We start from the raw sequence: 14,648 nt of genomic DNA, 5'->3' as shown, positions 1-14,648 counted from the left end.
TTGTCTGTTGCCACCTGTTAGCATTTACCAGAAGTTTTCATTGATCGCTATTTCACCAGACTGTTTATTTACAGTATACTGACAACTATTTATCATAAAAACTTACATAATATATGATATCTTTAAACAGAGGTCTCGCTAGGATTTTAAAACTGGGTCTTTCTGCCTCTGAATTCAATCACTAAATATCAGTACATTTTCTCACTCGGCCGCCAGTCAAAGCTTTGAACTAGCCGCCTAGCTGTTGCATCATGTTCTTTTTTTTGTAATGTACTCTTATAAAATGGCAACAGTACATCAAAGAGTCTTTCAGTCACTGAATTCTGTCATTGTAAATATCAGCACAGTTAACTGATCAACACATTTTCCCACAAAGCAGGTGGCTGAATCAGGACCGGCAAATCTTTGAATTTTCCTGCGCACATATTACATGCAAACGGAGGACTCCCGCCTCAGTGATTTTCTGCATCCCAGATCAAAAATTGGCATCCAAATACACGTAATTAAGCGTTTTCGAGATCTCTGAAATTAATTCTTCTTTAGAACTTGCAAATTTCAAAATATGGATTATATTTTTACGGGCATTAATCACCATTTTCGATGATAAAACAAGCAATGTATCAAGGTTTAATTTATCAATTCTTATCATAATTTTTTCATGTTCAGCATATTTTAAAGATATTTTAAATACATTTTCTCTGGAAAAAAATCGGAAGCCAAGACGGACACCTCATTATAAGCGGGATCGCGAGTTATCCAGGCACGAGTTATCGAGGGAGCGGTATATATATATATATATATATATATATATATATATATATATATATATATATATATATATATATATATATATATATATATTTGGTAACTCCTGGTACATCATTTTATCTAATGTTTGTAATTTTTATTCATGGCTGTAGTTATAGTGATTATCTTTAGTCAGATTTAGGCTGTCTTAGGAATATTAATAGTAAACGTTGCATAGGATCTGTAATAGATGCTGACATAACCATTGACAGTTATTAACAATAAAAATTGTAGTTATAGATGCCTATATATCCACTGACAGTTACTAACAATAAATTTTTAGTTAGAGATGCCTACATATCCACTGACAGTTATTAACAATAGAATTTTTAGTTATAGATGCCTACATATCCATTGACAGTTACTAACAACAGAATATTAAGTTATAGATGCCTACATATCCATTGACAGTTACTAACAATAGAATATTAAGTTATAGATGCCTACATATCTATTGACAGTAACTAATAGAATATTAAGTTATAGATGCCTACATATCCATTGACAGTTATTAACAATAGAATATTAAGTTATAGATGCCTACATATCCATTGACAGTAACTAACAGAATATTAAGTTATAGATGCCTACATATCCACTGACAGTTACTAACAATAGAATATTAAGTAATAGATGCCTACATATCCATTGACAGTAACTAACAACATACGTTTTAGTTAGAGATGCCTACATATCTACTGACAGTTACCAACAATATAATTTCTAGTAAATATGTTTATGAGATTCTGCCTTTTTCAAATTGGCTGGTAGGGTTTGGAAAGCTCTACTAGAAGATTTGAGTAATCATCCACTGGAATGGCTAGCTCACATGAATAGAAACATTAGAATGGACAGTATGATCTGCCACGTGGGGACATGTTGTGAAATATGGTCACAATAAAAGGCGAGAAATGAGCAATCAAATCTCATACCCTTTTTGGAGTCATTCTTATATCGTGTGTTATTGTTGTAACATCAAGACTGCAGACATGTTTTATGTTGTCCATAGATATTATCTGAGAGGAAAAACATTTTGTTTGGACTGTACAGTGGAAATAGAAAGTACTCATTTTTGGACTATATTATTATTCTCTAACTAATGTGAATTAAAGGAGTTCTGGACAATGCCATTTTGACAATCTTCACGACTCTTGGCAAACCAGTACATTTCTGGTTCTAAAGTTTATAAAGAACTTTTCATTATTTTGGACTTTACATCTTTCAGGATTATGTTTGACTGACTTCATAATACTATGTACCTCTAATATTTTCATTTTATAAACACTGATAATTAAATTTTTGCTAACTTTTACAAAACTTGTTAGTTTTGGTTTTTTTTTGTTACTTAGTGTATGACCACATAATCATAACACACACACACACACACACACACATATATATATATATATATATATATATATATATATATATATATATATATATATATATATATATATATATGAATTCAAACTATTTGCTCTTTGGATGAGATTTGCTGTTATTTATTGACTTGAACCATTCTCTTGTTACATACACTGTATGTACATCATGGTAAGCATTTAGTTTCACATCTTATGTTTACATTGTGTGAATGCTTTAATTACAAATATAATTGTTATTCTAGCATAGATGAGTACTTTAAGACTATATAATGTTCTATACAATGTTTTGCCAAAGAATATTCTGTATAAATCACAAATATTTTGTATTATGTGCTATGTACAAAATCATATATTGTGTTGTGCAATGTCTTCCATCTTTGTTTTGGAGGCAATTGGAGGCACCTCCTATTTTTAGCATGCGAGCACATTTAAACATTAATGAACAGTTTGTATAACGAGTCTTACATAGAATGTATATACCATCTCATGCAATGATGACACATCCACAACGTGCATGTTCTAATTTTTCCACACAACTAACCTCAATTGTAGGCCAATGTTTACTGTTCTATGTCTTATGCAATGATTTTTGTGTTTTATAATATATTAGTAATTAAAAGTGTAATATTATAATTAGCATTCAATATTTGTCTTGAATAGCACTATTTTAAGGCTAGTTAATATTTATTGGGTTTTAAATACCTATGTGTTATTTTGGATGTGTGTTACATGGTGTAGTCAAATTGAAAGTTATAAAGATACATTCATTTCTGCAATATAGATACATGTATTTAGTAAATTTTGGTACTAAACAAAAATAAAGCCAAAAATATTATAGCAAACAGTACTTATACATCTATTTATTTGAATTTGTTTGTTATTGGGATTTCAATGTTATTCATATGATTATTCTTAAATCTTAATAGTGAATTGTTTGTGATAACTATTATTATTTAATACAAGCTGTTGAGACTGATGGTTATTATGACATGTCATAACATATAGGGAACATAATAATAATAAAACATGTCAATTCTGTTATGAAGAGAAAATGTAAATGAAGGAACTTCATATTCTAGGGAATAAAATTATTTGTTGAATTGTACAAAGCTTGTTGCTTGTCACTCTCTTTGTGTGTGTATGTATGTGTATATATATTTATTTAAAGAGATCACCACTATATAACCATGTGTAAAATAAAACCTGACCTATCAGTCACATTTACTCTATGGTGACCTGTTCATACCAGCCATTCTAAGCTACCCCTAGCAAATTTGCTATAAAAATGATCTGTATGTACTGGTCACCTGGCTTCTGTGGTCAGGGGCCAGGTGGTTTATAACCAAACAATAGTTTCTCCCCGCCTTAAGCAGTCACTGGAACATATCTACAGTGACTGCTCAGTCTCGGCAAAATGAATTTTTGTGGAAGGTATTCTCTAGAAAAAGGAATATCATGTGAATCAACGTGCATCTTGGAACTCCAAATCATGTTGACATCATAACTAAAAGGAATCAAATTCCAAAATGAGGCTGTTTTCATTATAAGGGTGGAGGGTAAAAGCAATTCATTTGCTGAATGGTGGTTAAAGTGGTCATCTGCCTGTAAGTTAAAGCTATCTCAGAATAAACAGTTTGTCTTTGAGAAGAGATATGAGTTACATCCCTTTACATTAGGGTCAAGGAAAATGTTCTGGTTCATGGGTGACAGAAAAGCCAGTTAAGACTTCCTTGGTTTTCCTATTCATCTCACACTTCACACATACGCCGATTATCTTTTGATCTCAGAAGTTAAGAAACCAGCTTACAGTACTATGTAAGCAGTGACATTATTGTTTTGTCATAGTACACAAAACAACTCAAGATCAGTTATTATTTTAAAGCAGCACTGATTTAACTTATGGGATGGAAATAAGTCTTCATGTGTGGCACATAAATTTGGGAGAGAACAAAATATATATCTATTTTATGATTTTGCTGAATAGTGTACATAAAACAATATTTATATAATAATAATAATAATATCAGATCTCCACTCGATGAAGATCTGACAGCGACTGCATAGGGGTCATTTTCTGGCGACCATTGAGTTAGCCAAGGGAAAAGCAGCTTTCAGAAATTTCATAGTGAAACAAATCAATAGGCACACTGTCTTTAGCCAAACTGCTCAGTCTGCCAAACACAAAGATATAAGACTTCATCTGATTGTCTGATAAAATTAGCAATTATGGAAATAACATAGGTCACCAGAACATGGAGATCTGATTTTAATCAGATTTTGTCCCATCGGTGGCAGCTGTGTACATGGTTGATTGTACACTGAATAGACATAAACTCATTAGTGCACATAACAGAAACCCTCTGTCATACCCCAGAGTGATAACTAGGAAGCTGTTAAGATGCCCATACTATAACCATGTGTACATTTGATGGGCATGATAGGTAAATTTACATGTTCATCCAACACATAATATCAGATATATGCTACTGAACATAAAGAGATAAACACACATTTGAAATGGTGCAACACTGTTCCCTTGGTCAGGTCATACCACAAGAGGCAGAGCCTAGTCAGACTGATGTATACAATGTTGTGCCATTGACCAAATTCTAATTTTAACTTTTTTGCTGTTATTGTCAGATTTTATAATCAATGTATTCCATTTCTGTGAATGAAAAATAGCGAATTTAAAAATCTATTACACTCATTTGAGTAACTGAGGCTTGATTATAATGGAGGATTACTGAAACCATTACCTTCATTCCATTAACATCATGTAGCTTGACAGAGCCAATAAGGAGGGAGACATCTTTCTCTGGTGGTATAAACTTTGAAATTTCAATCTCTCTGTCCTCTGGAACTTGATCCCTCAAGTTATACTGTGGCTGAGGTACCTCATGCATCTGGAAATCTACTTTGGACTGAGCCTTTGGCTTGGATTTATCATGTTTCCTCTTTAGATTCTGTTTACTGTCTGCTGAAAACCTAGGGGTCATGTCTGTTGGTGATTTAATCATACCTGGTAGCACAGAAGAACCAGTGGTCCCAAGTCCAGAAGATTTTAACCTTCCTGATAATAGAGATCCAATGGATGATTCTGTTATAGATCCCAGTGATGGTTTTGTTGATAAACTAGATTTCAAGCCACATGTCAAGCTGAGAGAAGTTACCCCTGATTGGTGGCTTAGAGTCATACCAGAAGCAAATGATGTGAGCTTTGATTGGCCAGACAAGAAAGAAGAGTTTGCTGATTGGCTGGTTTGATGTGAGGATGTGTTAGAAGGGCCTAGAGAGCCTGATAATTTATTTGAACTGCCATATCCAGAAACTGTTGTGGTAAGCAAGCCACCTGAGTACTTCCCCAGTAAATGGAGTTTTGATTCCTTGACTTCAGAGGATGGACCAATCAAATTTGATTGCAGAAGTGGATTTGCAAGTGACATCTGTATGCCATGTTCTTTTTTCACTTCTTTAGACTCTTTGAGCTTCTTTTCCTCAATACTTTCAGCTTTTTTCCCAGTGACTGTCTTCCGTTTGCGCTGTGGACTGTCTGGCACTGTGATGGAAGCTGAAATAACTGTTTTTGTTGTTGTTGACTTCTGAGTCAAAAGAGAGGGTGACAGCATGGAACAGCTGAGAGCTGCTTAAAAAGAGAGCAATAAGGACAAATAATAAATATATCAAATACTACAGACATCAAATCAAATCTCATGAGTCTGAAATGCAAATAACACTGAAACTTGTCCACAGTAACAAGAGCTTTACAGATCCTTGTCCAATGTAGCCATATTTTAGCCTATGGTGACCAATAATAATAATAATAAAAATGTTCTTTATTTTAAGAGAACAACTAAAATTTGTTAGAGAAACGAAGCTACTTTGTGACCCTATATAAAGTACAATATGTACAAATAACAGATGATATACCCCACTGTCCCCCGCCCATGAGCAATAAAATACAAGACAACGTGACATCACATTCTTTCTATACCCCACTATATGCAGTCCATGAGTAATATGCACCAATGTCCCAGTCCATGAGTGATATACTCCAATGTCCCCAGTCCATGAGTAATATGCACCAATGTCCCCAGTCCATGAGTGATATACTCCAATGTCCCCAGTCCATGAGTAATATGCACCAATGTCCCAGTCCATGAGTGATATACTCCAATGTCCCCAGTCCATGAGTAATATGCACCAATGTCCCCAGTCCATGAGTGATATACTCCAATGTCCCCAGTCCATGAGTAATATGCACCAATGTCCCAGTCCATGAGTGATATACTCCAATGCCCACAGTCCATGAGTAATATGCACCAATGTCCCAGTTATGAGTGATATACTCCAATGTCCCCAGTCCATGAGTAATATATCCCAATGTCCCCAGTCCATGAGTGATATACCCCAATGCCCACAGTCCATGAGTAATATACACCCCTGTCCAAAGTCCATAAGTGATAAACCCCACTGTCCTCAGTCCATGAGGATATATCCTACTGTACTCAGTCCATGAGGATATACCCCACTATTACCAGTCCATGAGTGATATACCCCAATGCCCACAGTCCAAGAGTAATATACATCACTGTTCAAAGTCCATAAGTGATATACCCCACTGTCCCCAGTCCATGAGGATATACCCTACTGTCCTCAATCCACGAGGATATACCCCACTGTCCAGTCCATGAGTGATATACCCCACTGTCCACAGTCCATGAGTAATATATACCACTGTCCGAAGTCCATGAGTGATACACTTCACTGTCCCCAGTCCATGAGGATATACACCAGTCCTCAGTCTACAAGGATATACCCCACTGTCCACAGTCCATGAGTGATATACACCAATGTCCACAGCCAATAAGTAATATACACCACTATCCAAAGTCCATGAGTGATACAATCCCCTGTCCCCAGTCCATGAGTGATATACCCCACTGTCCTCAGCCCATAAGTAATATACAACACTGTCATCAATAAAGAAAAACATGTGAATGCTAATAGTAATGACTTTTCTGTAAAAATAACAGGAAATTGATAGAAATATGCTGCATACAATAACTGTGATGCAATGCAACCAGCATAAAATAACTCTACAACATGATGTAATGAAACCAGCATACAAGAACTCTACAACATGATGTAATGCAACCAGCATACAATAACTCTACAACATGATGTAATGCAACCAGCATACAATAACTCTACAACATGATGTAATGCAACCAGCATACAATAACTCTACAACATGATATAATGCAACCAGCATACAATAACTCTACAACATGATGTAATGCAAACAGCATACAATAACTCTACAATATGATGTAACAAAACCAGCATACAATAACTCTACAACATGATGTAATGAAACCAGCATACATTTACTCTAAACCATGATGTGATAAAGCCAGCATACAATAACTGTTCAAGACAATGTATTAAAACCGTGGATGATTCCAGAAACATTAAATCCTTCCACGGATGTTACAAAAGGACACTCATATTTAAATTAAACAACAAGCATATAGACCCATTGTAACATTTGAATATAACCAAAGCATGACCTGAACTCCTCCACTGTCACATTTGATTATGGCCAATGATGTCAAAGAGGATTGATACTCAAGAACAATTCAGATAGACTTTAACATTGTTCACTATTGTATTTAAGCAGATGAGACACAAACTCTCGCATATCACAGTATAAATTCTAGACATACAGTGGTACTATCAGAGCTTCAATGCAGCAACTTATGAAGAAAATCTTTATACAGAACTTAACCATTGCTAAAGATTTATAATGCCATCACTGCTACTGGCACCATAAACATGACTACTACATCTCACCATATGTACCCACATAAGACAATAAAATTCACAGTAACCACATGCTGAAAGAAAAAGAAATAGAAACACTGACAAGGAATCAGGTGTCTAACATGATCCACAAAGTAATCTACAAGTATATGAAATGATGACAGTTCTGCACAGGTATATGAAATGTTGAACCTGCTGTACAAGTAAACAAAATGATGACACTACTGTACAAGTATACAAAATGATGACAGTGATGTATAAGTACACCAAATGATGACTAATGTACAAGTATACTAAATGACAACAGTGATGTACAAATACACCAAATGATGACTAACATACAAGTATACTAAATAACAACAGTGATATACAAGTACAAGAAATCATGACAGTGATATCAAATAATGACAGTGATGTACAAGTACACCAAATGATGACTAACGTACAAGTATACTAAATGACAACAGTGACGTACAAGTAAAAGAAATCATGACAGTGATATCAAATAATGACAGTGATGTACAAGTACAGGAAATGATGACTAATGTACAAGTATACCAAATGACAACAGTGATGTACAAGTACAGGAAATCATGACAGTGATACCAAATAATGACAGTGATGTACAAGTACACCAAATGATGACTAATGTACAAGTATACCAAACGACAACAGTGATGTACAAGTACAAGAAATCATGACAGTGATACCAAATAATGACAGTGATGAACAAGTACACAAAATGATGACTAATGTACAAGTATACCAAATGACAACAGTGACGTACAAGTAAAAGAAATCATGACAGTGATATCAAATAATGACAGTGATGTACAAGTACACAAAATGATGACTAATGTACAAGTATACTAAATGACAACAGTGACGTACAAGTAAAAGAAATCATGAGTGATATCAAATAATGACAGTGATGTATAAGTACACCAAATGATGACTAATGTACAAGTATACCAAATGACAACAGTGACGTACAAGTAAAAGAAATCATGACAGTGATATAAAATAATGACAGTGATGTATAAGTACACCAAATGATGACTAATGTACAAGTATACCAAATGACAACAGTGATGTACAAGTACAAGAAATCATGACAGTGATACCAAATAATGACAGCGACATACAAGTACACCAAATGATGACTAATGTACAAGTATACCAAACGACAACAGTGATGTACAAGTACAAGAAATCATGACTAATACCAAATAATGACAGTGATGTACAAGTACAGGAAATGATGACTAATGTACAAGTATACTAAATGACAACAGTGACGTACAAGTACAAGAAATCATGACAGTGATACTAAATGACAGTGATGTACAAGTACACCAAATGATGACTAATGTACAAGTATACTAAATGACAACAGTGATGTACAAGTAAAAGAAATCATGACAGTGATATCAAATAATGACAGTGATGTACAAGTACACAAAATGATGACTAATGTACAAGTATACTAAATGACAACAGTGATGTACAAGTAAAAGAAATCATGACAGTGATATCAAATAATGACAGTGATGTATAAGTACACCAAATGATGACTAATGTACAAGTATACCAAATGACAACAGTGATGCACAAGTACAGGAAATCATGACAGTGATACCAAATAATGACAGTGATGTACAAGTACACCAAATGATGACTAATGTACAAGTATACCAAATGACAACAGTGACGTACAAGTAAAAGAAATCATGACAGTGATACCAAATAATGACAGTGATGTACAAGTACACCAAATGATGACTAATGTACAAGTATACTAAATGACAACAGTGATGTACAAGTAAAAGAAATCATGACAGTGATATCAAATAATGACAGTGATGTACAAGTACACAAAATGATGACTAATGTACAAGTATACTAAATGACAACAGTGATGTACAAGTAAAAGAAATCATGACAGTGATATCAAATAATGACAGTGATGTATAAGTACACCAAATGATGACTAATGTACAAGTATACCAAATGACAACAGTGATGCACAAGTACAGGAAATCATGACAGTGATACCAAATAATGACAGTGATGTACAAGTACACCAAATGATGACTAATGTACAAGTATACCAAATGACAACAGTGACGTACAAGTAAAAGAAATCATGACAGTGATATAAAATAATGACAGTGATGTATAAGTATACTAAATGACAACAGTGATATACAAGTGAAAGAAATCATGACAGTGATGTACTAGTAAAAGAAATCATGACAGTGATGTACTAGTAAAAGAAATCATGACAGTGATATCAAATAATGACAGTGATGTACAAGTACACCAAATGATGACTAATGTACAAGTATACTAAATGACAACAGTGATGTACAAGTAAAAGAAATCATGACAGTGATATCAAATAATGACAGTGATGTACAAGTACACAAAATGATGACTAATGTACAAGTATACTAAATGACAACAGTGATGTACAAGTAAAAGAAATCATGACAGTGATACCAAATAATGACAGTGATGTACAAGTACACCAAATGATGACTAATGTACAAGTATACTAAATGACAACAGTGATGTACAAGTACAAGAAATCATGAGTGTGATACCAAATAATGACAGCGATGTATAAGTATACCAAATGACAACAGTGATGTACAAGTACAAGAAATCATAACAGTGATACCAAATGATGACGACAGTGTACAAGTAAATTGGTATGTATATTTAATTTAATTGTTTGTTTGTAGGTTGTAAATTTCTTTATTCTATTACATGCTATTGTAATGTAACATTATTTACTGGACTTGACAATATCCAGAACTGAGATCAGTTCTGTTTGACCTGACTGATTTTTCTTATCTTTTTTTCATTGAGGTAAACAACTAATAATAGCTTCATAAAACATTGTAACCAATTGCTGACCTTGTTCCAAAATCAGTGACAGTTTTGGTAAACAACTTTTTTATTTGATTTTTTTTATCTTTCTCAGAGTAAGAATCATTAAGTTGAGTCAAGGACATATATGGTCTACGTGATATTTATCATGTGCCAATTCGTATCAAACTTCAATTTTTTCCAGAATAATTAACTTTTGACCTTCATCCAGGAATCTGTTTTACATCTTAGTTAGTAGTACAACTTGTTTTGATAAAGGATTATCAGTTGGGCTTAAAACACTTGAAACGTTAAGTTGTATCATGTTGTGACCAGTTTGGGCTGAATTTTATTTTGCTTCAAATTACTGAATTCAAATGATTGTTTTCCCTGGATATATATAAGTGCTCTGATAATTCTTGGACAAAGACATTCATTGGAATTTATACTGAATTCAAACCTGGAATAATATTTTCTGTGATTCAACAAGAGACTGTTGACACAACTGCACTTTGCAAGTTATTATAGACGTCATCGCATTCCATCTTGAATTTCATCAGGATTTGAACTGAGATTCACTTAGAACTTTTCATTGATAGGACTTTTGTTTTAATTCTTGGAGTACACTTTGTATTTAATTCGCAAAACCATAAGTTCTTTTTTCTCATTTTTCACTTTCTATTCTAGGGAAATAAATTATTTTCAAATTTTTACAAAGCTTGTTGTCTTCACTCATTTCTGTTACTTATTTTAAGAGCATAGACACATAATAACATGAAATGATACCAGTGATTTACAAGTATACCAAATGATGACATCGATGTTCAAGTATACCAAATGATGACATCGATGTACAAGTATACCAAATGATGACATCGATGTACAAGTATACCAAATGATGACAATGATGTACAAGTATACCAAATGATGACATCGATGTACAAGTATACCAAATGATGACATCGATGTGCAAGTATACCAAATGATGACATCGATGTACAAGTGTACCAAAATATGACAATGATGTACAAGTATATGAAATAATGACAGCACTGTATCAAGGAAACCATGGGAAGCTACACCTACAAGACCAATGGGGAGGGGGAAGACCCAGTAAGACTGTATTATGTTACACTTTTGTTCACAGGTAGAAGATGAAGTTCTCATTCAGAAAACGAGCATGAGGTCAGTCTGGGTGAATTTCATATGTTTGATTGTTAGGAATGATAGTTATAAATTAGTATTATACTGAGTGCAGACCATCATTTCAATTTAACCCTTTACCTCATGCAAGTGTCTTTGAATGCCTCTACACCATTCGCATGGAAGCACCTTTTGATGCCTCTACTCCAGTCGCATGGAAGCACCTTTTGACGTCGGCTGTAAACATCAGCTATTTTAAGCTGGTTTTGATAGCACCACCTTCGGGGAAAACCCCCTATTAGATACTACATTCATTTCTGCGAATGACAATTACGTCAGATCACGTGGTCACTGTTTATGCACTGGTAGATATCTGCTATTTAAAGTAACTGGGTCGTAATCTCCACTCTCCAAAATGGCAGTCGCGGATTATATTCAGTACTTACGAAGTTTTCATGATTAGAATCACAACTATGAAAGATTCAATAACTTAAGTAAAGGCTCTGATATTGATGTAGGCAGCAATTAGCTTTTATAAATCATCAAATTCAGATGACTTAATGATGTAGACGCATTAGAAAAACTTGTAAATTTTGAATATGAGAAATGGCAGCTACATTTGGTCACACAGCCTCACTGACATGACGGTGAACGAGTTCTCTCAAGATTTTAAAGCACATAAAAAATTCTTCCGTGAAAAATAATTACACAGCTATAACAATTGGACTTTATTCTTAAATTTTTCCACATATAATAGATGTGTACCAAAAATTTAAAATGGTTCAAATTGCTGTTAAACGGAACATACACTACATAGCTTAACAGTTCACAGGCAAGCGTATGCGTATGGAGTCGAATAGGTAACAGGTGTTCTATTTATAGCGTGCTGCACTTTGTAAAGGGTTAATTTTAGCTGTTTTACATGGTTTCTGAAGTACAAATTTGAAAAGAAAGTGTCTTGCATTTGGATTAACCTACCTGATCCACATTTGGAAGATCCCACATCCAAAGACCATTTGGACAGAAGGGAATTGGTGCTGGAAAGTGCACCTTTACTGGAGTCCACTGACATGTTGACTTCAACACATCAGCTGATAACAGAACATCAGCTAAAGAGAGAAATTACAAAATAGTATACATCCAAGAAATCCATATACAGTCTCAGGGCTAATACAGACTTTGAGAAATAAAATTCATAAACTTTCAATAACTTTATGACCTAATGACAACTAAAGCTTAATTGTTGAATAAATAGAAACAAAAAGAATAATTACTCACAGAATCATTCATAATGTGTGTATTTGTGATTTCGATTTTTAACGTATCTTTAACAATTTTTCAGTCATATTGCTACGACGTCTGCAGTGTGACAGTTTATAGTGATGTCTCGCACTGGGGCATCATGCCAAAGACATGTAGCATGATGTCCCACCCTGACACCAGGCTGACCAGTCCTAACACTAACCTCTTAATGCTGAGCACCAAGCGAGGCAGCTGTTAGTACCATTTTTGTAAGTCTATGGTATGACTCGGAGGGGGATCGAACCCATGACCGCTCGCATCTGAGGCAGATGCTATAATCACAAGGCCACCAGAGTGGTTCATTCATAATTATTTTAACTGCTAATATCATTCTAAGACAATATTGGTAAAACCAAAATGAGAACCTTGCAGGAAATGCTTCAGCATCCAAATGAATCAAGACAAAGACAAATGTGCTCAACAATGCATCTAACATGCATGTGCAATCCTACAAACATGTTACTTCCATCTGGTTACAGACCAATACGACAAGCAATAGGTGCCAATTTTGCTGATAACCAAAGTTTAAAATATTTTAAATCATGTTTTGTTATGAAAAAATATGAATTACAAAAAATGAACCATGCTTTCAAAATTTACAAACCTTTATACATACCTATTAAAGAAAAATCATTTTTATCAACTTTCATGAATATTAAATGACACCTTGACATTTCACAAACTTTTATTGTCCATATGAACACAGAGTTTACAGTCATCAGATTGCCAATATATGTCTACAGATAAAACCTGGGTGTGATAACAAGACTGGCAGTAAAAAAGGCTCCATTTTCACCTGTTAATACGAGCATGGATATATTGTTATCTATATCTATACTGTAAGTTTAACTTTTGTCCATGATTGTAAATTGTAAAAGTCATTTAAAAACAACATTGCTAACTTTTGCCTATGATTGTAGATTTTACTTTAAGATAATGATTGTTTGCAAACAACTTTACTTGGATTTGAGTTCAGAACCTTGGATTTTACCTTGGAGTTCAACGTCTAGCCTTATTTATACAATTTAGAATGTTCTAGATGAAAACTTTTGACTTGCATCCTGGTCATCCTTGTCAACTTGTGTCTTAGGTTTCTATAAAAGCTTCTGAAGTATGCAAAATTCTTCATTGCTATTTTGATATTAGTCTTTGTGGAATCACTCTTAGCTGCTGGAGGGGGCAGTGGCATTACCGGGGGGTGGGGGGGTACTAATGCTGAATAATGCTTTTTATGGGGTGAGGTAGGGGATGCTGAGGATAACCAAGAGGAGAGTGGCCCAAAAAATATTGGTAACCACTGCTCTATAGTATTTGCAC

The 14,648-nt window shown here is 34.2% G+C and overlaps 1 protein-coding gene across 2 annotated transcripts in view; it reads right to left on the bottom strand.

The window, feature by feature from the left end:
• The window catches only part of LOC149772396 (telomerase protein component 1-like), a 237,552-nt gene that overhangs the window by 221,172 nt on the left and 1,732 nt on the right, over positions 1 to 14,648 (bottom strand). The window contains exons 2-3 of one of the 2 annotated variants that reach the window (XM_089947879.1): positions 13,008 to 13,138; positions 4,946 to 5,832 (exon numbers count right to left, since the gene is read on the bottom strand). In XM_089947879.1, coding sequence (XP_089804005.1) covers positions 4,946 to 5,832; positions 13,008 to 13,101 — 981 coding nt within the window. In that variant the 5' untranslated portion in view covers positions 13,102 to 13,138. The remainder of the gene's footprint in view (positions 1 to 4,945; positions 5,833 to 13,007; positions 13,139 to 14,648) is intronic. The other variant, XM_089947880.1, reaches the window with a different exon arrangement.

The sequence above is a fragment of the Sinohyriopsis cumingii genome, unplaced genomic scaffold, assembly GCF_028554795.1.
Source record: "Sinohyriopsis cumingii isolate HCF-2022 unplaced genomic scaffold, ASM2855479v2 utg001510l, whole genome shotgun sequence".
In the NCBI taxonomy this organism is placed as follows: domain Eukaryota; kingdom Metazoa; phylum Mollusca; class Bivalvia; order Unionida; family Unionidae; genus Sinohyriopsis; species Sinohyriopsis cumingii.
Note: the sequence above shows the minus strand (reverse complement) of the source record. Positions and strands in the feature narration are given on the sequence as shown.